Source organism: Colletotrichum karsti (assembly GCF_011947395.1).
Source record: "Colletotrichum karsti strain CkLH20 chromosome Unknown Scaffold11, whole genome shotgun sequence".
In the NCBI taxonomy this organism is placed as follows: domain Eukaryota; kingdom Fungi; phylum Ascomycota; class Sordariomycetes; order Glomerellales; family Glomerellaceae; genus Colletotrichum; species Colletotrichum karsti.
Genome location: NW_024065911.1, coordinates 829,096 through 854,948, shown reverse-complemented (window position 1 = coordinate 854,948; position 25,853 = coordinate 829,096). Strand labels below are relative to the sequence as shown.

Sequence of the window (25,853 nt, the reverse complement as noted above, 5' to 3'; positions counted from 1 at the left end):
TTAGTTGGAGGGGCAGTAGCCAATAGTGCAGGCATCCTTCTTGCAGCAGCCTCGGAAGCCGTTGCTGCAAGACTGGAAGAAACCAGTGCCAGGGGCGCACACCGTTGGGTCGGTTGACTTGGGCTCAGGCTGCCACTCATGGTTCGGCTTAGGAGTAGCAGTAGTCTTAGGGCCGGTCTTTGTAACAGTCTCGAAGGCCTTGACGTCCGGGCAGTAGCCGATGGTGCAGGCATCCTGCTTGCAGCAGCCGCGGAAGCCGTTGGAGCAGGACTGGAAGAAGCCGGTGCCAGGGGCACAGACGGTATCATCGCGCTTCACTGCGGACTCGCGGACCTTGAGATCGGGGCAATATCCAATGGTGCAAGCATCCTGCTTGCAGCAACCACGGAAGCCGTTGGAGCAGGACTGGAAGAAGCCGGTACCAGGAGCGCAGGCGGTAGGATCATCGCGCCTGACGTTCACAGTAGGGCAGTATCCAATCGTGTTTGAGCAAGCGTCAGTCTTGCAGCAGCCGCGGAAACCGTTGCTGCATGACTGAAAGAACCCAGTGCCGGGAGGGCAGACCGTGGGGTCATCGCGCTTCTCGTCGGTAGAGGGACAGTATCCCAAGGTACAGGCGTCCTGTTTGCAGCATCCCTCAAACCCGTTGGCGCACTTTTGGAAAAAGCCGGTGCCGGGCTTGCAAACGGTGGGGTCGACGGCGGTCTTCGGCTCCGAGTGGGCCTTGTAGTTCGGGGTGGCGGCGGGAGTGACCGTGACAACAGGGGTGTTATCTGTAGTGCCGGTCACATCGGGGCAGTAGCCAATAGTGCAGGCGTCAGCCTTGCAGCAACCTCGGAAGCCGCTGCTGCAGGATTGGAAGAACCCGGTCCCGGGGGCGCAGACGGTGTCGTCTCCCTGCGGGCCGTTGGCGGAAGCAGAAGCAGCGAGAGTCGCGGTAGTGGCGAGAATGGTGAAGATAAGAGAAGAATGCATTGTGAATATGATATGTTGAGATATAGATAGAGCTGAAGTCGACCAAAGTAAGTTGGAAGAGAAAATGTGGTTGTTGATTTGCTGGATTATCCCAAGAAAAGAGAAACCGATAAAGGAAATAAGGAAATCACAAAGGAAAAAGAGAAAAGGAAATTGTTGATGTAGATGAGTTGTCTCGAATGTGTGATGATGATGAGAGGGAAGGAGAAGAGCACGAAGAGCAAGGAGATGCTTTTCATTTATAGACTCTCGTTCATGAGGATATATCATAGGGACCATGAATTAGGAAACTATTTTCATCACTACCCTAGATTCAACTAGCCGGTGAAGGATTTCGCTGCAGGCTGCGGCTTGACATCTCACTTGACTTGGATGGTGGCCGCGAAGTCATCCATCTCGGGACAAATTTAGTGTAAGTCAGTCAATAAGGGGACCGACATCCGGCTGCGCCGGTAGCACCGCCTATGCAATTGAACCTCCAAGCCTGGCGTCGTCTGTGGCTAGCGCAACAGGGTGAAGTTTTGAGATAGGCTACTCAACGGGCAGAAGCACGGTTTAGGTTGTCTGCTATCAAACCTCTCATAGTTCCCCGAGTTCGAAGCCTAAGGAGCGAATAGGATTCCTGCAAGCTCACATACCCAACGCTGCACGCAAGGCGTCTGTGTCAGCTTCGCAAAACAAGCGCGATAAGCGTTGTTGGGCTAAGCTGCGAGGACTTCTGGGGCTGATTTGTGAGCTGGCTTGCATGTACACCGGCTGCCAGGCTGCATTAGGCTAAGGTGATGCCGGAGGCAAGCTGGGCCGAGTCGGAGGCGGCGGCGCAGTCGTGATGTCAGACCTCGAGTAGGCTGAGAAGTATCGGGCGCAGGTTCCGAGCTCTCGGAGCTGCGGTGGAAGGATGGTAAGCTTATTCTTGGCAGACGGCAATTGGGGGAGACATGCGTCTTATCGAGATCTTAGTGGAAGAGAAAGTTCGAGGCTAGCTGCGTAGTAAGATGCATAGCTCGCGTGGAGGAGGCTCATTTGATGTTGTTCAGCCCAGGGAATATCACTGGCGAATCCGTGAATTCGGCGACAGCTGCAGCACGAGTAGCACCGAGCTCCCACAAGAAGATGTACAGCAGGCTAGCAGTCAGTAGATGAAAACAGAGACGAAGAAGCTACTCAACAACCATTCAGCCAAGTGCTTGTCACGCTTGACCTGTGGTGTCAGCCATGCTGTGCTATGTAATCTACTACATGATTCATACATGGTACGAATTGCAAGTAGAGGCTCACCTCTTCAGCTCCGATGCGTTGCAGCAGCGGGAGGCGTTTTCGCCGCGAGTCAAGCACCAATAGTGATCGAAAGAAGCTTGGCTTTTATTTGTGGACAAATATGGCTCTCGAAGGACACACTCGTAATGAAATTGCAACAGTGTTTCCCTATTATGAGTCCCAGCTATGGCCGGCACACCCAAAGAATAATAGTAGGCGAAAAGCAACGTGTCTTGGCCACCGATGCCGGCCCCCGTGCAAGAACCCATTCTCTCCCGCCTTGGCCAACGGCACGCCCCCGCGGCGGCACGGTGCTTGGCAGACGGGCACGGGAGGACGGCAGCTAGAAGTTTTCTGGTGTCCGGAAGCAGAAGGCCGTTCCATAGACACCGCAATTTAGATGGAGGAGCTAGGGGCTTTGTCAGGGGCCGGGCTCTGGCTGTGGGATGCCGATTTTGTTGGGACGCGGTACTCGGATATAATCTGCTCTAATCATCCTTCACTTTCTCATGCTGCCATCTTTCTACAAGTCGGGGTGTCGCTGGACAGATCGCCATTCAAAAGATTGATGATGGCGCCTCAGACTCCCTTTCAATCTTTTCGTGGCTGACAGCGTGTGCCAAACAGATGGGTTTAATGTTTTTGGTCTGACGAGGACGGGATGAACTGCAGCAATGACGCGGCTCATCGGCATCGTTTCTTTTTGTTTCACCAGTCTCCCCCAGCAGGCCCTTGTACTGGTCCCGTCGAGTCTTCCAATGAAGATTGACTTCACGAATTGCAGGGCGCGCTGCTGACTAGGGATACTGATGTTGAACAACATGACAAGCAGTACCCCTGAAGAAAACACCAGGATGACAAGAATGGTCCGGTGGCCAGGCCCCGATAGCACCACCATTCACTCTATTTCACACCCGCAGACCCCATTTGGGACGGCATTTGACGAAGCGAAATCGCAACAAGTCCACTGTCTGTGTTGGTCGTTTAATTAACACGGCGCCAGAATCCCGGCTCGAGAGACTGTTTGTGATCAACCAGCCAGTTTCAACAGCGCTCTCCGTTCAATTTCCCACAAGCGATGGACGGATCGTGGGGACAGCGGGTGGAAATGGGAAGCGGCGTGGAGGAAGAATGAGCTAAGATCGGTGGCCTGTTTGGTGGAAAGATGAGCGGAGGAAAAGGAGGACGCTGCAATGCTGCAATCCCGCGTTTATCAACCCAAAGCGTTCCTGTTGAAGGAATCTGCATTCTCTTTCGCGTTCTCGTCGCTCCCTTTCCCATTCCGTGTCTCTCATTTTTTGACTCCTGGTCCTTATTCATTCGTTCACAAATCAACATGAAGTTCGCTTCCCTTTCACTCCTTGCGCTGGGCGCTCTTCTCCCGGAATGGGCCAACGCCGAGCTCTCCGGCAGCGTCGGACCGACCACTACTCGGGCAGCCAAGGCGGCCAAGAAAACGTGCAAGATCACGGACTACGGCGCCAAGACCGGTGCCACCGGCGACATTGGCGCCGCTCTCAAGTCCGCGTGGGATGCCTGCAAGACTGGCGGAGAGATCGTGATCCCGGAGGGAGAATGGGGTCTTGGCACATGGCAGACGCTCTCGGGAGGTACTGGCGTCTCGATCAACCTCGAGGGCACCATCTACCGCACCGGTACTGCTGGCGGCCACATGATCATCGTCCAGAAGTCTACCGATGTTGAATTCTACAGCGGCAACTCCAAGGGTGCCATGCAGGGCTATGGCTATGAGTTCCATAAGCGTAAGCAATATTCTCGAGAACGTCTCCGTTGAGAAAGGGATTGTGCTGACCATTTTTGCAGAGGGCAAGGGTGTCTACGGGTGAGAACAGCTTTGGGAATCAACGCCTTGCACCGATGCAGCTCTAACATTCACCAGACCCCGACTCCTGAGATTCGTCTCTGTCACCGACTTCAGCGTCCACGACATTGCTCTCGTCGATTCCCCCGCTTTCCACATCATCCTGGACAGCTGCAAGAACGGCGATGTTTACAACATGATCATTCGTGGAGGAAACGAGGGAGGTCTCGATGGCCTCGACCTGATGGCTGCCACCAACGTGCACGTTCATGACATTGAGGTCACCAACAAGGATGAATGGTGAGTTCATCCCCATCCATGGTCATCTCAAGAGTTCTCGGGGACCTCTGTCGGCCCCACTGTTCCCGGTCGGCAGCTCAGAAACCGGCCTCAAGTTCGGCATTTTACGTGTGCGAATACTCGACTAACAACATCCTTAGTGTCACCGTCAAGAACAAGTCTAGCCACGTTCTCGTCGAGGACATTTTCTGCAACTGGTCTGGTGGCTGTGCCATCGGTTCCCTGGGCGCCGACACTGGTACGTGAAGTACTCACCATAATTACTTGATCTCAACTCATGTCCCTCGTAGCCATCTCCGACATCACCTACCGCAACATCTACACCGTCAACTCGAACCAGATGATGATGATCAAGAACAACGGCGGTGACGGTGTCTTCCAGAACTCCCGCTTTGAGAACTTCATCGGCCACGGCAACGCTTACTCCCTCAAGATCGACTCCGCCTGGGCTGGCCAGAGCAAGGTCTCCGGCAACGGTGTGGAGTACAAGAACCTGACTTTCTCCAACTGGAAGGGTACTGCTGCCAACGGCGCCTCCCGCGGCCCTGTTGTCGTTCTCTGCGCGGCCGCGGTCCCCTGCGAGAACATCGACGTCTCCGGCATCAACATCTGGACCGACGCCGGTTCCTCCATCGTTGACAAGTGCAGCAACGCATTCGGCAAGGGTCACTGCCTCCGTACTGGCTCTGGCACCTACACCAGCACTGCGACCACCAAGACTGTCGCCGGCTACGAGGCTACCACCATGCCTGGCCAGATCACTGCCGGCTTGGGTCTCACGGCTTCCATCCCGATCCCGGCTGTGCCCACCACCTTCTTCCCTGGCCAGAAGCCCAAGACTGCTCTGCTTGGCTCTGCCTAAGCAGTTCGATGATGTCTGAAAGCCTCTCGCAAAGCTCAAGTCTCTCTTGAGCCGATCAACCTTTACTGTACATATTTTATTTGCAAAAGCCAAGCTGCACATATCATTCGGGAAATGATTTCAACTTTCTCCACCAGTCTGCCGTCTCTCACTAAGCATCTCCATCTCGTGATGTATTCATGATCGTGTGGTATCTATTTGAGGTTGATTATCTCAAGAGCTTAGCCGAGACTTGATCCAGTACTCGTCCAGCTCGCCCACCGTCACTGATCTCGTGCCGTTAACACCGACAAACTCCTTCAACTTCTCTCTCAGCAAGTATGTTGGGGTACAACTCCATGCGTGACAGAAACTGTTATTCCGTACATCACCGTAGGGACTGGCCTGCGGATCTTCCGGGTTGTAACACTCCCAAAATGTATCTGCACCGGCCCGCACCATCCCTCCCCAGTAATCGGACATGATCTCGACACACTTTTCATACAACCCCACAGTTGCAAGCGCGTCACATACGTGATGCCAAAGGTAGGGTGTGAGAGGCTTCAGAGCATCAGGGTGGGCGAGGGTGTTGAGCAAGGCTCTCTGTGCCACATCCTTTGGGAATGCACCGGCCAAGACGAGCCAGGATGCTGAGGCGTAACTCACTTGAGCCTTAGGACCAGATATGAAGACATTGTCTGGCGAGATAAACACCTTCGCTGCCTGGGTCATTTGTGCAGCGAGGTCCACAAAAGGGGCCTCTTTCCCAAGAACCTGGGACAGGGCGTTGGCTGCTTTGAGGCAGTAGAGTAGAACTCCGTGCTCCCCTGCGCTGTGTTCCAAACCCGGTTGCCAATCCAGGAAGTTCCAGCCCTCTCCTTTGGCTTCGTCAAAGGCATGAGTTTCAGGATCAAGGTGTGTGATGGCTCGCTTCACGCAGCCTAGGACAGTCGGCCACAAGGCATGACCAGATGATGTATCTCCAGACGCGACAACGTAGTCATTGACGATGGCAGCAAATAGAGCGTCGTAGTCAACGATGTAATCGGAAGAGGGGGTAAGCTGCGGTTGCTCGAAGATGCAAGCGGGCACAGAGTCGTCTTCGCGGACTACGGCAGCGAACTGAAAGATGCAGCGTTTGACCAAGTTGAAATCCTTGAACGTGCTGTAGTTGGCTAAGGCTTGCAGACGCAAATCTCCGCTCCATAGTCGACGGTCTCGCCGAGGACCGTCCTCGAAGACTGTTTGCATGCAATCTCTCAGTGTGGAGATGCTCACGTGGTCGATGTTCTGGATGAGCTTATCCTTGAACTGAAGCGCTTCCAGAGAATGTCCCTGACTGATGGCGCTGACGCACTCGCATTGGACTTCTGAGAAGGCGACTTTGAACTTGGGCGAGGTATCGATGACCTCGACGCGTAAGAAGCGGAAGGAATAGCGGCGCCGCAACGTGACCAGCTCAGGGCACATGTCGATGTTGATGATCTCGTCAGGGAGCCAGCTGGTACTGATCCACGTCTTGACATTGTCCATGCCAAGCGTCACGTCCAAAGGGGACTCGCCAAAGGTGAGGCGCAACCTGCAAGGGGCGTCCATGTGTGATCCCCGGGACTCGAGGCGGAACGAGACGTATCCCACCATATGGATGCCGAAATCGAGGATGAAGTCGTCCCCCTTGCCCCAGGACTTCGGTGATAGCTGATCAATAGGGTAGTCCGCCGGCGTGGCTCGAACACCAAAGTACTGGCTCCCATCTTTGTCGAACTTGACGACGCGTTGAGGCGTGCGAGTCCATCGGTGCAAGGTTGGACAGAGGTCGTTGGCAAGCTTCTCAAAGTTCCGATTCCATCTCGTCGGCAGAATGCTCTCGACCATGTCCTCGGGTGCGTCAGACATGTTGGTAGGGGTGAAGTACAAATTGAGAGTTATGCTAGTTTGACAAGGAGGTTAGGGCTGAGAGTCTAGGCTTCAGCTGAGAGCATGAATTGAGGTTGGCCGATGGTGTTTTTAACACGCCACGATCTCAAACAGAAGTCGTAAACACCTCGGTGTGACAACGCCCCGAGAAGGGCAATCCAACGCACTCGCTCGGCAAGTGGAGGAGGGTAGCTGACGCTTCTGATTGCTCAATTAGGCCCGCCATGCCATGTCAATGTCGTCCACGAGGAGAGATCCTGGTCTGTTACTGCGGGGAATCGGCAAGTCTGCATCGAGCAGCGTCTGGAACCCAGTATCTACGAGGAAACCCGAGGTCAGGAGGGCTCAACTGCGGTAAAACCGCGGTGAAGCTGCGGGGAGGCTAGGTCATTTCAAGGTTGTTTCCAGACTTAGTTCAGGTTTTTCTTGCAATTTCTTGCCCTTGGCGTTGTCATTACGTTGAAGCTAGAACGTCTCGAGATGAAAGAGGGTCTCCCGCTTAATGCCGAATTACCGGCACAATTCCTCGGTGTCCCATCTCCATTGCTCTAATTCCATCCTTCAGGAGTCAATTCAATCCTTCGGGATTTAGTTCAAGTGTCAAAAACATCGATATGACTTGCTAGTGATTTCTCTCTATGTAACCAATCAAGATCAATGTCCATTCTTCAACGAGACTCTCAATACCGAAAATGCGGACCAGTGTGACAGTTAACCCAACAGCCAACAGCCCGGGTCAAACCCCGCGTCCTCGTGGTACTTTCTCCACAACATTCATTCGGGAGTTGCCCCTGGTCGTGGGGTCCCCAGATTAGGACCGAGAAGATGGGTCATTGACAGCTTGGCCGCGACCATTCATCATACTATTCCATTGTTAGTAACCGGGGCCGCGACCAAGTTCATCTCAATGATTCTATCAATGATCCAAAACAGGTTAGACAACGTCCAAGTCAGCCAACCACGCGACTGAGGGAGTTTCTTCGGAATACAGACTGACTCAGTGACCACCGACTACCAGGCATGCCATTGACTCTTGTTCCTTGCTAAATGTTCTGCCGGCCACAAGACCGAACCATTGCTGAAACTCAATAGCATCATGCGATCACCAACCGACGTGGGTGTAGACCGGCCCCTCCCCCGCAAGAAGTTAACCGCGTGGTTGGGTAGATGGCAGCGATGGCGTTCACGCTTGGCCATGAACTCGGCTTCTCCAGCAGCAAGAGACCACAACAATTGGCTCTTTTCGGTCAATCATTGAGGCGACTTTGAGCCGAAGAAGTGCCTACAATTTCCTCCCCGAGGACGCTTCGTGAACTGTGCCTGACAATAAGAACCGGGGACGTTCCCGGCATCATTGCAACTTTGAGCCCCAGTTCCCCAGACTCGCCTCCTCAGCTTCCCCAGATCGTCGGTGACCTTCCCCAGAATCCTTCAAAACATTGGATCCTTCCGCCGGGGAATCTTTCGCGCCATCTATTTTCAAAGATTCTGTGGTACGAACATAAGCACAGGCGTCGGCCATGGCTCACAACAATCTCGAGGCGTCCAATACGCCCATCGTCGCCGAAAAGGACGACATCGCCGCGGCCAAGGGCGAGCATGTTGAGGAAATCGGACACGCCGCCATCGCTGAAGACGCCGAAGAAACCCCCCTCCAGGCCATCAAGAACCAGCCATGGGCGTTCGCTTGGTGCCTGTACGCCATCTACGTCCTCGTCCTGACCAGTTTCGACAACCAGGCCGGTGGTAGCATTCTGGGCATCAGGGAGTTCCGCAAGGATTTTGGTTCGCCATACAACGGCGACTATGTCCTCCCCGCTAAGTGGCAGTCTGCCTACAGCGGAGCACCAGTGGCATCGTAAGTCATACACGAACTCGAATGTGGCACGAACTCAGGGACTGACATTTCTTCTCATAGTGCTGTTGTCGGATCTATCGGTGCCGGCTACATAGCCGATCTTATCGGACGCAAGTGGACTTACTTCATCAGCTACATCTTCATCTTTGTCGGCATCACTCTCGAAGTCATCAGCACAACGAACGAAATCTTCTTCGCTGGCAAGTTCATCGCCGGATTCCCCATCGGTGCTTTTATCACTGTTAGCATGACATACATCGGCGAGGTCGCACCCCTGGCACTTCGAGGCATCATGACCGCCGCCGCCGCCATTGCCTTTACCATCGGCCCCTTCATCGTGTCACTCGTCGTCAACTCGACGGGAACCAGAGAAGATCGCTGGGCATACCGCGCTGTTTTCGTTTCACAGTACGGAATCAGCGGATTGGGTGCCATCATGTTATTCTTCATGCCGGAGTCTCCTTGGTGGCTCGTCAACAAGGACCAGATGCAAAAGGCCGCGAGGTCCCTCGGTCGTCTTGGATATGATGCCATCCAGGTCGAGAAGAGGCTCTCCGTCATCACCAACACACTTGCCGAAGTGCGCAAGGAGACCGATGGCGTGACGTTTGCCGAGTGCTTCCGCAAGTCCAACCTACGTCGTACCATCATCTCCGTCGCTCCTCTGAGCATTCAAGCCCTATGCGGAGTCTTCTTCGTCTCATCATACAGCACCTACTACCAACAAATTGCTGGTTATTCCGTTAAGGAGAGTTTCATCTTGGCTATTGTTCAGCAAGTCATGTCCATGATTGGCAACATAGTTTCTTGGTTCCTCATCGACAGAGTCGGTCGTCGTGGTCTGACACTCTACGGCATGTGCATCCTGACGACTCTTCTGATGGTTACCGGTGGTCTTGCAGTTGCGGGCACTCCCGGGGCTGTCAAGGGAACAGTTGCCCTGCTCCTGATCTACTGCTTCTTCTACAACGTCACCATCGGTGCCACTGCCTATTCTCTCTTGACCGAGATTGCGACTTCTCGTCTCCGTGCCAAGACTGCCTCGATGGCTCTGGCTCTTCAGAACGCCCTCTTCGTAAGATTGCTCCCCTTCACGCCTCTTGGTTCCACTTAGGCTAACCATCTCATAGACTATGTGGGCTTTTGTCATTCCGTTCCTGTAAGTAACTCCTCTGATACCCCAGTACCTTTGTGTAGAGAAACTCATCGTACAACACAGGTTTAACCCCGATCAAGCGAACCTTGGAGCCAAAGTCGCGTTCATCTTCGGCGCCATGTCAATCTTGTCTACGGTATATCTCTGGTTCTTCCAACCGGAAGTGGCTGGCCGATCGTACGAGGAGCTTGACGAACTGTTCATCAAGAAGGTGCCAGCCCGGCAGTTCAAGGGTTACAAGACGGAAGTACAAGAGAAGGCCGAGAGAGCGGTCGCAGAGGGTATTTAAACCCCACGCGACAATTAGTTTGAGTTCCGTCAAAAGGATATAGTGTGGTGTTGAGCCGAAGGCGCCGGAAGAGTCCAGGCGCACCGTGTTACAAGGCAGCGGGTTGTTGACGTTTAATTGATACCATTGTGATTTTCTTCCTCGCCATCATAAGAGCGCACTATGCCTTGTTTTCTTGTCGTCCTCACGTGTCTGAGCTGATGAGGCCATCGCAAGATCCAGTCGCCGATAACGGAAGCAGTACCGTTAGTAGGTGCGCAACTCGGACCCAACGAGGAATCCCTCATTGGACGGAAATGCAGTCAGCAGTGGAACGATGGCTCGTCGAAGGACTCTGAAATGCTAGGACAAGTAACAAGATGCCTGGAGGATTACTGGCTTGACCAGAAGTCCATGATACGACGATAGACGGCTGGAACCATCTTGCTGCAAGAAAGGCGCGAAAGATCAGCGAAAGATCGCTGGCTATACACGTGGCGTATGGTGGTCATTCATCCCAACCTCAATCAAGATTCGGCCCGCGGTGCAGGCTGTGAGGGACGAGAGACATCGTTATCTATGCACCCAAAGACCAGGACCAGCCTGAACATATGCGTCTCCGACCGCAGACGCACCCGACGCCGGCGAGCGGAGTCGCAGTCGGCCGAGAAGATGCGCAAGGCTGCTGTCACACCGTGTTGCTGGATCCGGGGGCGGAGACGGGACATGCACACGTGGTAGCGTCTCTGAATCCATGGCGTTGGCGTTCGACATGCCAGACGATGAGTAGGACGCGTTGCGACCGGGCTCTCACTTTATCTCCTCACCAAAACGACGGTTCCGACTTTGTCTGGACCAAGTCATCGCGTAATCAGGACACGAGGGCTTCTAGATCTGGACCTAAAGACAAGTCCTTCCGCTGAGCACGCGTTTGATAGATGCAGGGTGATGGGTTTGGCGGTCGGAGGCTAGCGACATAGTCGAGAAGAAGTCAGCCCGGAGCTCACCTTCAGCTTATCACCAAAGCCTTCACGTGTCTTGGATTACACGGCGAATTGACCACCAACGGACCCGTTCGAGAAGCGGAGCCGGCCGAAGCTGGAAAGCCAAATTCCCACTCAGTGCGTGGGAAGCATGGCACTTTTGTCTCTGACCAATCTGTAATCGGTGAGCGCACGCGGTCATTGACTGAATTGGGGAGAGAGATACGACGCTCACCCTGCAAGTTGAATGGTTGCAATCTGTCAGAGGCTCAGGAACCTTGTCTGGCTCTCCCATCTGATTCTCTTCCCCGGGTAGACGTGGGGCCTCCCACACCTATGTTCCGCGTAGCGTGTGCCCCTAAGACCTGGTTTTGGTAGGTGGAAGATGGGGAGACTGGGGTGGCAGATGCAGCAGCAAGGTGTCTGCGTCTGCGTCTGCGTCGGTGCCTCTCTCTGACACTTCTTGTTGTTGTTGCTTCTGGAACGGGGATGTCTGGAGTATCTACGGTACGGATAGACTAGATGGTCGACAAGTGACAGTTTGCTAGTGTCCCGGCCCAAGCCGGCGGAGGGGGCCTACCACAAGACAAGGGGAAAGGGATGTTGCTTTGAGAAATACGGTGATTACTATCATGGCCGAACGACGCTGCGTTCTCATAAGTTACTACCCGATTCTGCGGAAGACTCGCATAAGACAAATGAGACACAACACAGTTCTTGTTTATTGTCAAGGCATTCCATTCCGCACTGAGCACTTGTTGACGGGGGCTAGCTCGCTAATCTAAAGCGTTCATCTCGTCTCACTGAGATTTTGATGGGGGTTCCCCGAGTTACGACTCACGGCTTCAGGCCGGCGCTGGCCGCTACACTTTGATATCACAGAGCTGAATCAACTCTTATCGCCGATCTCATCACAATTTTGTGGTGAGCAGCCACATACTACATAGGCACTGAGGTACGCCTCACTCAGCTATACAGGACTTTTAGATGCAAACGCTCTTAGTGAGCATATTACAGTCAGGATGCCTTTTGCGAACCTCATGATAGACGGGACAAATCAGCTTGAGCGTGTCGTCTTGCTCTTCTTGCTCTTCCCTCTCTTCCCCTCGATCCAAGGAGCTAGTGGCGCCGGGGCGGCTGATGCAGCTATCTCCAACCAGTCCCGATTCTCCGCATGTCTCCTTCGTGCCCTGGCAGTGAATTTGGGGGTCGCAATGCGCCGGCGTGTCTTGGGGTCTCGGCCCCTAGCAGCCATCAAAATGTCTAGTTACGCCCAGGAGAGCGGAAGGATCTGCCACACGCTACATCGTGCAGGCCAAGGCCGGTATTGAGCCTATCAAGAGGCAGTCGATGACCGTCGCCGCCGCCGTCTCCGGGAACGATTGCCCGAAGTTCATTGGCGGCTCCGGAGTCCGACTCGTTTGGTGTGCGTGCATGTGTCTCTCTGTCTGACTGTCAAGCCTCTCATCGGTCTCACAGCTCGCTCACAGAGAGAGGAATGGTTCAACGGAAGAAGACTGAAAAACAGGTCTCGGGGCCATGATTCGTGCGTCTTGTCCGACTGGATATGCATCTCCCGTCGTCCCTAAGCCAGTCCAATCCGATGAGAGACATATCCAACGAACCCGGCCGCAATTAGCCCTGTCCTTTTGCTAGCCGGCCTCCTCTTCCAAAGTGTCCAAGACCATCCAACAGCCAGTCTCATCTCTCCAATCTCAGTCTACTCCACCGCTTGTCTCCATCGTTCCATCAACCTTCCAGAAGCGGAAGCGCGCCGTTGGCTTTGCCACTCACATTGCAGAGCTAATTGGCTTGGTCCGGCTCTGCGCGAAGTCTGTGCTGCTTCGGCCCTCCCACGATCCTTGTCATGCCACCCGCGAACTGCAGAAAAAAATTCCATCCTTATCGCGGTCGAGTAGGGTCCAGGTCAAAAAGTTTCGGTCTGCTATCTCAATTCGCGACAAATTCGCCGGACGACCGTTGGAATCCGTTGGAGTCCGGTCGAGTCTGCCATCTTTGGATCCTTCAACTCACCAACATTCTCTCAAAGTCTCAATAGTCGCAAAGAGTCTTGACAACTAGAGATAAGATACTGGAATCAAGGGACATCCGACACGGAATCTGAAGACTGACCGACGGTGGCAAGGCCCCTCCGAGATATCGTCTTACCGTGACTGAAAGTCCCCTCCTAAACGTCCATTTCGCCCTAGCTACACGTACTACCCTGGCCATCTTGTATCTCCCATACCACCAAATTTTGTCAATCCTACACCCGATAACCCTGTCGCCCGTCCAACCCGCATCCTCGTTGGCTGCGAGATGTACAGAATCTGGGTCAATCCACCGAAATGGGCCCCGAACCGCATGAGGGCTCTTCCCTTCCTCCACACTCTGGCGAGCAGCAGACGGATGCGCGCTCGTCTGCGCGCGCGACCAGCTCCAAGGGCGGCGAACTCTTGCTCCATCCTTGTTCACCCATCCGATCCCACCATTGGGATTGCCTGCCCGAGTTGAACCTGGACCCGGCCTGGCTCCCAGGTTGCTGATAAGCTATGTCGAGGATCATTGTGTCCTAGCCTAGCCTCGGCACTACTTTCGGATTCCTTGATCATCGCACTGGGAATTTTTAAAAAGGGCTTCCCCTCAGACGCGTCGATCCGTGGTCCCCTCATGAGGTTCTCGTCTGTTTCGTGCAGCAAGCCAGCAGCAGCTCCCAACCCTCCCTCTCTGCGCAGAGCCCGTCTGATCGGTGGCCAAGTTTCTTTTTGAACTTTTGGATAATATACCCAGGCAAGCCTTCAACCGTGCTAGCCCGTGGTCCACCATCATCCCACCAACTGCCAATACTCGTCGAGGAAAAAATTCTCTTGGTGTTCTTTCTCCGAGTGAGCTCAAGCTCAACGCTTCCCTTCGTCCGACTCCCATCCCGTCTCTCCTGGCAAACGCCCGTCGGTGCGCTCCGAAACCCTATTCCGCAACCATGGCTTCCCAGGTCACCGACACCGAGGTCAACAAGACCCCCGACAACCACGGCACGGCCGATGCGCCGATCCGCCGCAACTCGGACCCGGCGCTGGAACCCTCCAACCAGCACCAGCATCAACACTTGTACCACTCCGACAATGTGATTGCAAAGGGCCATGCCGACAATGTCACCTACACAACGACGGGCGAGTCGACTGTTCCCCACCAGAGTCACCTACACAACCATGGCGAGCCGCACGACATCGAGAAGGGTCACCCGGAGAAGCTGAACTCTCCTCCCCAGTACGACGGCGAGAAGGGCGGTATCCAGACCCCGAGTGAGCGCGAGTCTCAGGAACAGCCTCCCCCTCCCAGTTACGACTCACTCTTTGGTCCCATTAAAAAGTTTGTCGTCAAGAACAAGCGGCACCTTTGGGTCTTCTTCCTCTTCGCCCTTTTCACCGGCTGGTGGATTGCCTCGCTCGTTTTGCACCGCAATGACAAGAACTGGGTCATTCCTTTCCTCGTCTGGCTCGGTATCATGCTCCGCCTGGTTTTCTTCTACGTTCCCAGCACGTACATCTCGCGCCCGATCAAGTTCGTCTGGCAGCACTCGGCGATTTACATTTACAACGCTATCCCCGCCAAGTTCCGCACTCTCGCGGGCGCCGCCGTGACTATCGCCGTCGTCCTCGTTGGTTCGTTCGTCTCGGAGGAATCTGCCGACAACAACCGTGAGAACCGCGCCGTGTCCATCTTTGGTCTGATCGTCATCCTTTTCGCCTTCTGGGTCACTTCCAATGACCGTAAGCGCGTCAACTGGCGCCCGGTTATCGGCGGTATGCTCTCGCAGTACATCATTGCGCTCTTCGTCCTCCGTACCGGCGTCGGATACGACATTTTCAAGTTCATCGCGGACCGCGCTGGTGACTTGCTTGGCTTTGCGAACCAGGGAACTGCTTTCCTGACTGCCGACAGCGTCATTGACCTCCACTGGTTCATCACCGGCGTCATTCCTCCCATCATCTTCTTCGTGGCCATTGTCCAGGTGCTCTACTTCATTGGCTTCCTGCAATGGTTCATCGGCAAGTTCGCCACCTTCGTTTTCTGGGCTCTTCGCGTGTCCGGTGCCGAGGCTGTCGTCGCTGCCGCCACTCCCTTCATCGGCCAGGGCGAGTCTGCCATGTTGGTTCGTCCTTTCGTTCCTCACATGACCAAGGCCGAGATTCACCAGATCATGACCTGCGGTTTCGCGACCATCTCTGGTTCCACTCTCGTCGCCTACATCAACCTGGGTCTGAACGCCCAGGCCATGGTGTCGTCTTGCGTCATGTCCATCCCCGCCTCGATCGCCATCTCCAAGCTGCGCTACCCCGAGAAGGAGGAGACCTTGACCGCCGGAAAGGTCGTTATTCCCGATGACGACGAGCACGAGGCCAAGAACGCCATCCACGCCTTTGCCAACGGTGCCTGGTTGGGTATCAAGATCGCCGGTACCATCGTTGCCTCGATTCTCTGCATTCTGGCCTTCATTGGTCTGGTTGACGGTCTCTTGAGCTGGTGGGGAAGCTACCTCAACATCAACTCGCCTCCTCTGACGCTCAACCTCATCACCGGCTACATCTTCTACCCGATCGCGTTCCTCTTGGGTGTTCCCCGCGACGAGGATCTGCTCAAGGTCGCCCGCCTGATCGCCATGAAGGTCATCGCTGTAAGTGCAACACCAGACATTGACTTTACACTCTTTCAGGTACTGATCCAGATCGTGACAGAACGAGTACGTTGCCTTCTCCGCGATGAAGGAGCCGGAATACGCCGACCTCTCCCCTCGCTCTCAGCTCATTGCCACCTACGCCCTCTGCGGTTTCGGTAACATTGGTTCTCTGGGTATCCAGATTGGTATCCTGGGCCAGCTTGCTCCCAGCCGTGGTGGTGATGTCAGTGCCATGGCCATCTCTGCCCTCATCTCCGGTGTCATGTCGACGTTGACTTCCGCCGCTGTTGCCGGTCTTGTCATCACCCACCAGACGACCAACCTGGTCTAAGCTGCGAGCCGGAATGGGCCGGTGTGAGAGGCGACATGTCCGCGCTGTCGTCGACGAGATGAGTAGAATATGAGTAAAGAAGAAAAAAGACCAGAGATGTGTGTACGATGTTGACGAGCGCCCGGTTGCGGCCAAAGAGAGAAGACAAGTAGTAGTAGTAAATAATACCCGTAGTGTCAGCGAGCTGACCAATTGAATCTGGAAAGCCAAACAGCATAACCGCCTGGTGATTTCCCTGTTGAAGGGCTCCCAAGGGGTCTTATACGGATTACGACGGTGAAATTTGTGGCCTGACCTTGCAAGACGTGATCTAACGTTCTCTTGCGCGATCGGTGCTCTTCTTTAATATTCCGCAGCAACATTCTCTTGCAGTCTACCCCTGGATCTTAAACCTCCGAAGTCCTGTCGAGACTTGGCCGCCCCGCTGCCAAAATCTCCGAAGGATTTCTGTCCGTGACTCACGCCGACGGTTCCCGGCTGCTTCGAGATGGCGTGGTGCACTTAGCCGCTGTCATTGGCGGTCCGGGCTGCTCAAAACACAGAGAATTTTTTTTCCTAGCAGCAAAACACCCACCGGTGTCCAGCGGACGTCGGCGCCGGCCGTAAAAGCACCGGGGTAAAGTCCAACTTACAAGGCCAGAGCCCCGTCTGCTGCTTTTCAATGAGTAATGGAAACTGGAAAATTGTTCTAAATGCACTGTTTCTGAGCCGCTTTATTTGATCCTGCCCAAGATACTGGACCAGTGGTTTGCTGTGGGAGAGCAAAGTTCGCTATCGGTTGAGCTCGAGTCGCATTGCGGCGAAGCTGAGGCTCGTTCGAGCTCCGGTCATAGGAAAGGTCCGCTAGTAAATGAGCTTAACTCATAAAAAGTGAGGTTCGTTCTCGTATGAGCCCGGATCATAAAAGGCGACGTTCGCCATCGCATGAGGTCGCTCCCCCACATGTGCTCGGCTCAGGCGAAATTGGAGGCCGCATTGCGCTGGGTGACCATCTGTCTTACATCGGACTTCGACGGTCGCCGCTCTGCTCGTCGGCCATGAACCGTCAGATCGCATGCTTCGTACATATGAAGTTCCTCAGTAAGTGCATTTATTCACGCTCAATGCAACTACTGCGTCGTGGAAAAATGAAGGTTCCAAGCTCGGCCGGTTTTGCAAGTCGCTGTCATCGCACAATTGTTTTAAATGTCTCAACGGCCCTCGAACTATGAATTCATCGCATTCCGTGCATATATATATGTATCATATGAGGTTCATGGATTGCTTTCTGCAGCAAGTGGGTGCGCAGCTGAGACAGGCCGAGTGCCCATGCTCGTCATCATATGCTTGAAAAGCTTCGGGGCGTTTGGTAACCATGTCTGGCATCAAACCAAAAAAGAATCTTGCCCAGTCATCCTTTATGAAGCTCATTGCTCGTCACTGCCTTTTCTTTCTCAGAATCACGTCGCTTCTTGCTTGTTATTACCGTTCTGACAGTGGCAGCGGCCGTGCTTCTAAGAGTAATGCACAATTGACAACAGTAATAGGGAGTTGGCAAGCCAATGATTCTTCCTTGATACATAGTCCACCTCACTATCAAGAGCCACTCACTGCCTTGCCCAGTCTTCTATCAAAATTGCCTTCTTCTTCTCGCCAACCACGGCCAAGCCCATGTGTCAAGCTCGATCAGCCACTTCGATATTGACTGCATTGGCATCTTCCTTCGAACGGCTATCTTTCCTGGAAAGAGTGACATTGTCTCGAAACTTGTGGAAGTGCCTGGCTGAGAGACGCGCATGAAACTAACAGAGCGAAAGTCAGTACATGTCGAAACAAACTTCCCATGAAGAAAACTTGCCATTTGGTTGATTTCTTCCAAAGTACGCCCTTTGAGTTCCGGAAGAAAGAAATATGTCCAAACAGCGGAAATGATGCAAGAGGGGAACCAGATGTAACCGTATCTGGGACCCCAGTTGAGAGCGCTCGGGTTGATAAAGTACGGCGCCGTGAACGTGATCAGCCATGCCAGGAGATATCCAGCTGCCGATGCGACTCCGAGAGTGTAGCTGCGAAGACGCTGGGAGGGAGCCTCGCCGGCAACCATCCAGGAGTATGGTGCAATCATGCCCTAGGGAGGAAATGCATTAGGAGACGAAGGATTCGATCCAGGCTTACTAGGACTCACGTTATAAGAGATCATGAATAGACACGAGATCGCAACGAGAACATTGCCCGTTTTAACGGTATTGGGATGCTTGTCAAATGTGATTGCCATGATGAGTTGGAAGCAGCCCGACAACACGAGCCCGGTTATCAGGAATACGCGACGGCGGCCATAGCGCACAACGACCAAGGCATTCGCCATGATAGCCAACAAACCAGCGGTTGATAGGACATTGGTCATAGCAAAAGGATGCTCAACTCTGGCGATGGTGAAGAAGTATGCTTTGTACGCTGTGTATGTTGCGTTAGCCGTGATTTCTTGATGTCAACAGACTGGAGCCTAAGGGAAGTGCTTGCCGATGATGAACATGGAACCTGAAGCCCCTTGTAAGCATACTGCGCATACAGAGATCACGGTACGTCTCCTGTCCACTGGGTCTCTAAACATATCCCAAAATGCTGTCGACTTCTTTGTTTCAGCATCTTCGAGAACTGCGGCTTGTATCTCTTCGACCTCGTCTTCAACCTGGGCACCCTCTGGCCTCAGCCATTTGAGAGCTTTTCTCCCATCATCGATGCGACCTCTCATGATCAGCCAGCGAGGCGACTCCGGTATGAAGAACAGGCTCGCAGTAATGAATAAAGGCACGGCATAAATAATTCCTAAAGGAATCAAATAAGCCGATCTATCCGGACGCTGAGCTGTTGCCCAGTCAATGATTGTTCCGAGTAGCGTGCCCTTCAACAGTTTTCAAGTCAGCATTGGCCCGAACCCACACGTGAAAGCTGTAAAGACGGATCACGAACGATGGTGACGCAAAACTGGAACCCTGTCAAGAAGAGTCCGCGATATTTTGCCGGGCTTGTCTCTTGAATGTACAACTGCGAGAACGTCATGAAGCCCCCGTTCCCTAAGCCGATGAGCAGCCGACCAACATACAGCGCTCCGATGTGCGTCGTTGTCATCATGATAATGTTGGCTCCCACGCAGAGAAAGCAAGAGAGCCACAAGCACATCTTGCGACCTAGTTTCGATGCAATCGCTCCAGCAAGCATAGAGCTTATGAAAGCTCCAAGTGTCATGAGTGAGGAGATCAGTTGCTGACGTGTGGTGGAGATGTTCCATCCGATAGTCGTATATGAATCCTCGTACCCGTAGACCTATCATGGAAGAAAGCAAGTTAGTGACTGGTATTGCCAAGAATGTTGAAGAAACTCATGAAGGGATGGGCCACAGACATGAAGAAAGCCCGGCATGGCCTGTAGGCCACCTATGATCCCAAAGTCCACTCCGTACTGGAAAGGAGACAAGACGACTATGCCACAGGCCGCGAAGCATCTCCAATTGGCACGCATGCCATCTATGCTTCGTTCTCTCATCTTTTAGAAGTCCCAGGATTTTGAAAAGATGGTTTATGGAAGCCGTCAGAGATAAACCAAGTAGAACCATGTGGCTAAAGCAAGTCGCTGCCAAAAGTGAATTCCACGGGCGTTAACGCAGCTTATGAAACGGCCGGACGGCACAATAAAGATTCATTCTTGCATGTCATGTGGTATTCTGGCTTGTCTGCCGGGGCCTAGTGCAATGACTGCTGACACTGGCTTATTCAGAGGCTTAAAAGATGCGGAGGGTAACATGGTGGCTGCAGAGCACGAGGGGAAGTGTGGAAGAAGGGTAGGGATCGGTGGATCAAATGGTGATGTTGTATCACTCACAAGCGTATCCATGGCGACGAGAGTATTGGTACAGCCAAGCGCCACTCGGCAACTCGCAGCTGGAAAGCCCCAACGGCATAATTCCTACATCAGACGATGTGGAAAACCATTCAAGAACGACCGGAAGACATTACCAGCGTGTGAATGTGGGGTAATTGTTAAACGTGGGGTGCAGCGTCTCGAGGTCGAACCCCACGGCAGATGTATGAGAATCAATCGTGTTTCGCGGCAGATGATCAACCTTCCCTCGGCTTCTCGTTCTTCACAGACCACCACGACTCTCAAAACCTGCCGAACATGCTGAGAACGCAAGAGGCAGACACCAATTGACTTCACTTCCAGACCAAAACGTTGCATTTGCTTTAACACCTTCAATATGACCTCCCCAGCGCCCAGTACAGGAATCAAAATCATCATCGTCGGTGCTGGCTTTGGTGGCCTAACGGCTGCAATCGAATGTCACAGACAAGGACACGACGTGGAGGTATATGAATCGTTTCCTGAACTGAAGCAACTGGGAGATATCATCTCCTTCGGGCCAAACGCTGGCCGAATCTTTCATCGATGGGCCAACGGTGACGTTGTTTCCAGGTTACGACCGCTGAGCATCGATCTTGAAAACTACGGTTTCAGGATCCATAAATGGGACACTGGGGAGGTTGTGTTGACGCAAAGAAGACCGCCATCTGACCCCGAGGCCCCGGTCTTCAATGGTCACCGAGGAGAGCTGCACGAAGTCATCTTTAAATATGCGAAAGACGATCTGGGAATTCCTATTCATTTGGGCCAACCAGTCGTTGACTATTTTGAGGACCAAAGCAAGTCTGGGGTTCAGCTGCCCGATGGGACAAAGGTCGGTTTTGATAACCTCTAGAACTTGACTTGTGCGATTCTTCTTGTTGACTACGTGAAAAGATTGAGGCAGATGTCGTCATCGCCGCAGACGGGGTTCGCTCCAAGGCAAGAGAGCTGGTCCTTGGGCACAAAGACAAACCAGTCAGTAGCGGCTATGCGATATGGAGAGCATGGTAGGATAGCAGTGCACAGCTGAGATCGAAAGTTGCTCTGCTGATTCAAACAACACAGGTTTCCCGCTCAAGCCCTCTTGGAAGATCCTCGGACGAAAGAATTCTGCGAGAATGGAGATACTTTCAACGGCTGGATTGGGCCCGATGCTCACTTCCTCTTTTCCACTATCAAAGGGGGCCAGGACTGCTCATGGGTGCTTACACACAAAGACGAATATGACATCGACGAGTCCTGGTCTCTGCCGGGCAAACTTGAGGACGTCTACCAAGCCCTCGAGGGCTGGGATCCTCTTTGTAAAATGATTGTTGAGAAGACGCCGTCTTTAGTGGACTGGAAGCTTGTTTATCGCGACGCCCTGCCAAACTGGATCAGCAAAGGCGGCAGAATTGGGCTACTGGGAGATGCGGTTCATCCATTTCTGCCCACGAGTGTCCAAGGGGCCACTCAAGCCATGGAGGACGGCGTCACCCTTGCTATATGCTTGAGGCGGGCTGGTAAAGGCAACGTTCCAACGGCCCTCAAAGCATATCAAAATCTTCGGTGAGTGATCTACAGGTTCTCTTTATTTGTTCCAAGTCTCACTGTCGCGGCGTAGGTACGACCGCGTGAGAGCTGTGCAGCAGACTGGGCTATCCACACGCGAACTCTGGCACAAGACAGACTGGGCCAAGGTAAAAGAAAACCCGGAGAGCATTGCTCTGCCGAGAGAGGACTGGATACTGGAGTTTGACGCTGAGAAGCACGCGGAGGAAAATTTTGACAAGCTCCTCGCACCGCACCCTTGAGTTGATTGTCTATGGATGAGGGATCACAGTAGACCACCTCACAAGTAGGATCGGCCCAAGTGCATGCCAAAAGACAGCATAGACCACTACGAAGTTCTATCTTCGTCCATTCAGACAATATGTTACAATATCCATTGCATCCCTGCCGTCTCCTTGTCTAGATTGTGTTTACTCTTTGGCTAGGTTGGCTCACAATCTGGGACATCAGGGTAGATGACGCCAGCCACCCCACGGAGATACTATGCATTTGGTGCCGAACCTCCGGCAACCATCAAGGTCCTTAGAAGGTCAATGAAAGGTATAAGAAGGCCAGGTCACCCAGGCTATCGTAAAGCCGGGTGATCGGGGAATACTACTACGATCCGCTTCTGATCACTCGTCTTCCCTGATCGTAGGAAGCCATTCTCAAAAGTTCAAGCTCTTTCTGATGTCTACAATGGCTTACACATATACATCGGTGCCGGAGGCCGCTATACGCAACATACAGTCCTCACAAAGACGCAATTCCACAACATATCGCAGACCGAAGTTATCGAAGTCACCATGCACGACGTTTGATCAGATACAACAGAGTTTGTGAACTCATCGGAGAGTGATGTTATTATATACGGGAGAAAGAGAGACCACTTGGGTCAAATTGTTATAGACAGGAAGTTGTCCTCAGAAAGGGTGAGGTGCCTAGGCAAAGTAAGACCTATCCTTGAAGGCGTCGATATGTACAGCGGACTGCTCTTCCAAAGATCGATCGTTACTTTATGCCAGGGAAACTTTTTGTTGTTCGTGGACTGCCTTTAAGCAGCGGTGCACTGAGAGTACCACTCGTTGTTCTTGGTGCACTTGAAACCGGACTGGCAGGCGGTAGCACCAGTCCAGCCAGAGCCACCACACTGGCCCCAGGGACCGGCAGCGGCAGCACCGGAGCCAGAGCTGGCGGGCTCGGTGGGCTCGGCGACAGGGGCGGCAGGGGCAGAGGAAGCAGCAGGGGCATCCTCCTCGGCGGCCTGGACGGCGGTGGGGGTGGCAGCGGCGGAGGAAGCGGGAGAAGCAGAGCCGGAGCCGGAGCCGGAGGTGGAACCGGACTGCCAGCCACGCTCGCGGGAGAGCTCGTACCACCAGTTGCGGAGCATCCATCCGTCGAAGTCGGTGATCTCGGCAGCGGAGCCAGCAAGCATGATGAAGCTGGAGACGCCGGTGGGGGTCCAGTCGTAGACTGCAAAGGAGTACGTGAGTTTATGATCACAAGTTCAAGGGAGTGGGTGGTCACTTACAGTCATCCAGGCCGTAGGTGTGGCCGATCTCGTGCATGAGGATGTGGGCGTTGCCAGTCAGAGCACCCATGAAGTACTCACGGCCGATACGCTGGCCCCAGTCACCACCGGCACCACCGGACATGCCGTCAGTGAGCCAGAGAGACTGGTCGTAGTGTCTGTCAGCACCAGCGGCGCACTTGCTGTAGTCGCCGTTCTGGTTGAAGAAGCGGCCGCAAGACTCGGCGCACTGAGGGATACCCTCGGCATCAGTATCGGTGTAGACCTGGATGCCGTCGGTGGAGCCCTGGAGGAGGCTCTTGTCCTTGACGGCCCAGCCGACAACGTTGACCTTGATGTCGGAGTAGGGGAAGTTGTCGTAGCCGTAGAGCCACTTGTACCAGCCCTGGTGAGCGTTGTTTAGGGCGGTGGCGACGGACTTGCGCTGGGCCTCGGTGACGGAGGCGCTGGACTCCCAGCGAACGCAGACGTTGACGGTGCCCTTGGTGGCCATGACCTGGTCCCAGCCGTAGTTCTTGAAGCCGAAGAAGTTGGAGTAGGTGCTCTTGCAGTGGTCCCAGACCTCCTTCAGGGGAGTGGCGATGTTGGAAGGGGGGCTCCAGCCGGACTGTCTCTTGGTAGGGCGGTTACGGGCCATCTCGAGCGGGTTGCGGGCGTTGACGGGAGTGATGGCCTGCCATACGGAACCGTCAAGGTCGGAAGTCTCGCTCGTGACGCCCTTGGCCTGGGCAGAAGCCGCGAGCACCAAGGCTGCGGCGGCGGAAGTGGCAGTGAAACGCATGGTGGAAGGAGTGGACAACAAAAAGATTTACAGAAAAGAAGTGAAGACGGTGAGGAATGAATGACAGGACAACGGAGTTGGTGCTAGGGACCGAACGAAGGTGAATTGGAAAGACAGAGGGGAAGTCTAGACGCGGAGCGACCCAGTCGAGATATATACAGAGACCAATCTTGTCCAGCATCATTATCGTATATCGTATTGACGGGCCCAAGATGTCAGCATCTCCACCAACCAGTCGGGCATATTGCACTAGCCTGGGTATCTGCCGTGTTGGCAGAATTGGCCAAGACTTCAACGTTGCCATGTTGTTGCTTCTGTCCCCCCTAAACCTCCGTATGCAGAAAGAATCGTTCTTCTCATCGCAGGATCCATTGGCGGGAGAATGCGTTTGCGGAGACTCATGGGACGATGATAGATTAGGGACCGCTGTAAGGGTGGCGTTGGCTGTCCAAGTTGGGGAACAAATCCTACGGCACGGAGAGGGGCGTGATGGGATGACTTCCTATCCTGAATGGTTTGGCCGGATATAAATGACGCCAAGGCTGAACGGACAATTTTTGCGTGACAAGCAAATTCTGGCGTAGAGCGCAGAAGGGCTTGGTAAATCCGGGGAAAGGCGCATATGCGGTCTCCAGGGGGGTATAGCACGAGGAGCCTCAGTTATCTCCCGTTGATGCGTTGTTCATGGGGTGGGAGGAACATGGTGTTCTATGTTGCATCCGATCCATCGCCATTCGAAGTCATCATCCAAATTCTGATAGCTCCGATCTTAAGAACCGCGGGTGGCCTGAAGGTTGTGTTTTCTCGGGACGATCATCCGGCACCAACATTTCACGAGAAGAGGGACGAAAAACATGCAGAGAATGTGTTTCAAGGGAAGCGAAAGCGAGTGATGGTGAAACAGGCGATTAAATTGGGGGACGCTGCTATCCAGAAACCTGGTATTTCCCGGCTAGCATGCTGCATGGTTCACGAAAATGGAATCTGATGACGTTACATAATCCAGGCAAGGAAATCCGACTTGGCAACTCCCCGTCCTGATCTGGATAAAATCCAGCGGTTCCAGACTCTTGGCCCCTGGCTCATGTCATCTTACCTTTGGGCGATTCGCCGTTGCACGACAGGGCCCAGGAGTCAGGACTCAACTTTGAAGAGTCCGGCGTTTCCCATTACCATCGCAGCAGCTCAGAACCTCAGCCTATGAGGAACTGCAACGTTGAGCACCTAACTGCTTGAACTACAACTCGGTGGGCAAATGTCTCGACTTGGTAGGGCTGAAGCGCCGACATGGAACTTTGGCTTGGGCAAGACGTTGGCTTCATCGTGACACCTGTCAGGTCCCCAATGTTTGGAGCGCCAAGCCGGGCTCACTCGTCCTGGGAGTACGGCCTGTACGGTCACTATCACGCCAGGACGGTGAAGTGAGAGAGTCATGTCTGTCCATTGCCGCCTCCAGGCTCCATGACTGCTCTGCAATTTGATGGCAACTGCTGGTGAAGTTCAAAGACCATCGTCGGACGTCTCCACGGAGGCCGAGGGTTTTAATTTGTGCTTGCAAATAAGCATAACCGTCACCTCCAATCCCCGAAATTATATTGACATTGGGTTCCTCGTTAGCGCTAACTCTCGGTCGGATTTTCAAGTTTCAGAACTCGCTCCACCTCGGCTACACTTGCTGCTGCGCCTTAATCAAAAGTCCAGAGCTCTCTTTATTGCTTCCAATGACCCTCATTCTAAGCGAATGAG

General features: G+C 53.7%; 7 protein-coding genes across 7 annotated transcripts; 4 read left to right on the top strand and 3 right to left on the bottom strand.

The window, feature by feature from the left end:
* Positions 1–975, bottom strand: CkaCkLH20_04364 (uncharacterized protein; the record flags this gene model as incomplete). Its single annotated transcript, XM_038887083.1, has 1 exon — positions 1–975. One exon carries the CDS (start codon positions 973–975, stop codon positions 1–3), a length of 975 nt encoding a protein of 324 aa, XP_038747787.1.
* A 2,593-nt stretch (positions 976–3,568) lies between these two features.
* Positions 3,569–5,216, top strand: CkaCkLH20_04363 (uncharacterized protein; the record flags this gene model as incomplete). Its single annotated transcript, XM_038887082.1, has 5 exons — positions 3,569–3,995; positions 4,057–4,075; positions 4,133–4,354; positions 4,495–4,592; positions 4,645–5,216. The coding sequence occupies 5 exons, from the start codon at positions 3,569–3,571 to the stop codon at positions 5,214–5,216; spliced, it is 1,338 nt and encodes a 445-aa protein (XP_038747786.1).
* A 213-nt stretch (positions 5,217–5,429) lies between these two features.
* On the bottom strand, positions 5,430–7,091 carry CkaCkLH20_04362 (alpha-l-rhamnosidase; the record flags this gene model as incomplete). The annotated part of the gene is made up of 1 exon (XM_038887081.1): positions 5,430–7,091. One exon carries the CDS (start codon positions 7,089–7,091, stop codon positions 5,430–5,432), a length of 1,662 nt encoding a protein of 553 aa, XP_038747785.1.
* A 1,541-nt stretch (positions 7,092–8,632) lies between these two features.
* On the top strand, positions 8,633–10,415 carry CkaCkLH20_04361 (MFS hexose transporter; the record flags this gene model as incomplete). Its single annotated transcript, XM_038887080.1, has 4 exons — positions 8,633–8,970; positions 9,031–10,045; positions 10,101–10,129; positions 10,190–10,415. 4 exons carry the CDS (start codon positions 8,633–8,635, stop codon positions 10,413–10,415), a joined length of 1,608 nt encoding a protein of 535 aa, XP_038747784.1.
* Positions 10,416–14,357: 3,942 nt separating this feature from the next.
* On the top strand, positions 14,358–16,386 carry CkaCkLH20_04360 (NupC family nucleoside transporter; the record flags this gene model as incomplete). The annotated part of the gene is made up of 2 exons (XM_038887079.1): positions 14,358–16,052; positions 16,114–16,386. The coding sequence occupies 2 exons, from the start codon at positions 14,358–14,360 to the stop codon at positions 16,384–16,386; spliced, it is 1,968 nt and encodes a 655-aa protein (XP_038747783.1).
* Positions 16,387–20,620: 4,234 nt separating this feature from the next.
* On the top strand, positions 20,621–22,058 carry CkaCkLH20_04359 (uncharacterized protein; the record flags this gene model as incomplete). Its single annotated transcript, XM_038887078.1, has 4 exons — positions 20,621–21,097; positions 21,160–21,272; positions 21,331–21,813; positions 21,869–22,058. The coding sequence occupies 4 exons, from the start codon at positions 20,621–20,623 to the stop codon at positions 22,056–22,058; spliced, it is 1,263 nt and encodes a 420-aa protein (XP_038747782.1).
* Positions 22,059–22,849: 791 nt separating this feature from the next.
* On the bottom strand, positions 22,850–24,107 carry CkaCkLH20_04358 (uncharacterized protein; the record flags this gene model as incomplete). The annotated part of the gene is made up of 2 exons (XM_038887077.1): positions 22,850–23,268; positions 23,327–24,107. 2 exons carry the CDS (start codon positions 24,105–24,107, stop codon positions 22,850–22,852), a joined length of 1,200 nt encoding a protein of 399 aa, XP_038747781.1.
* Positions 24,108–25,853: the final 1,746 nt, after the last annotated feature.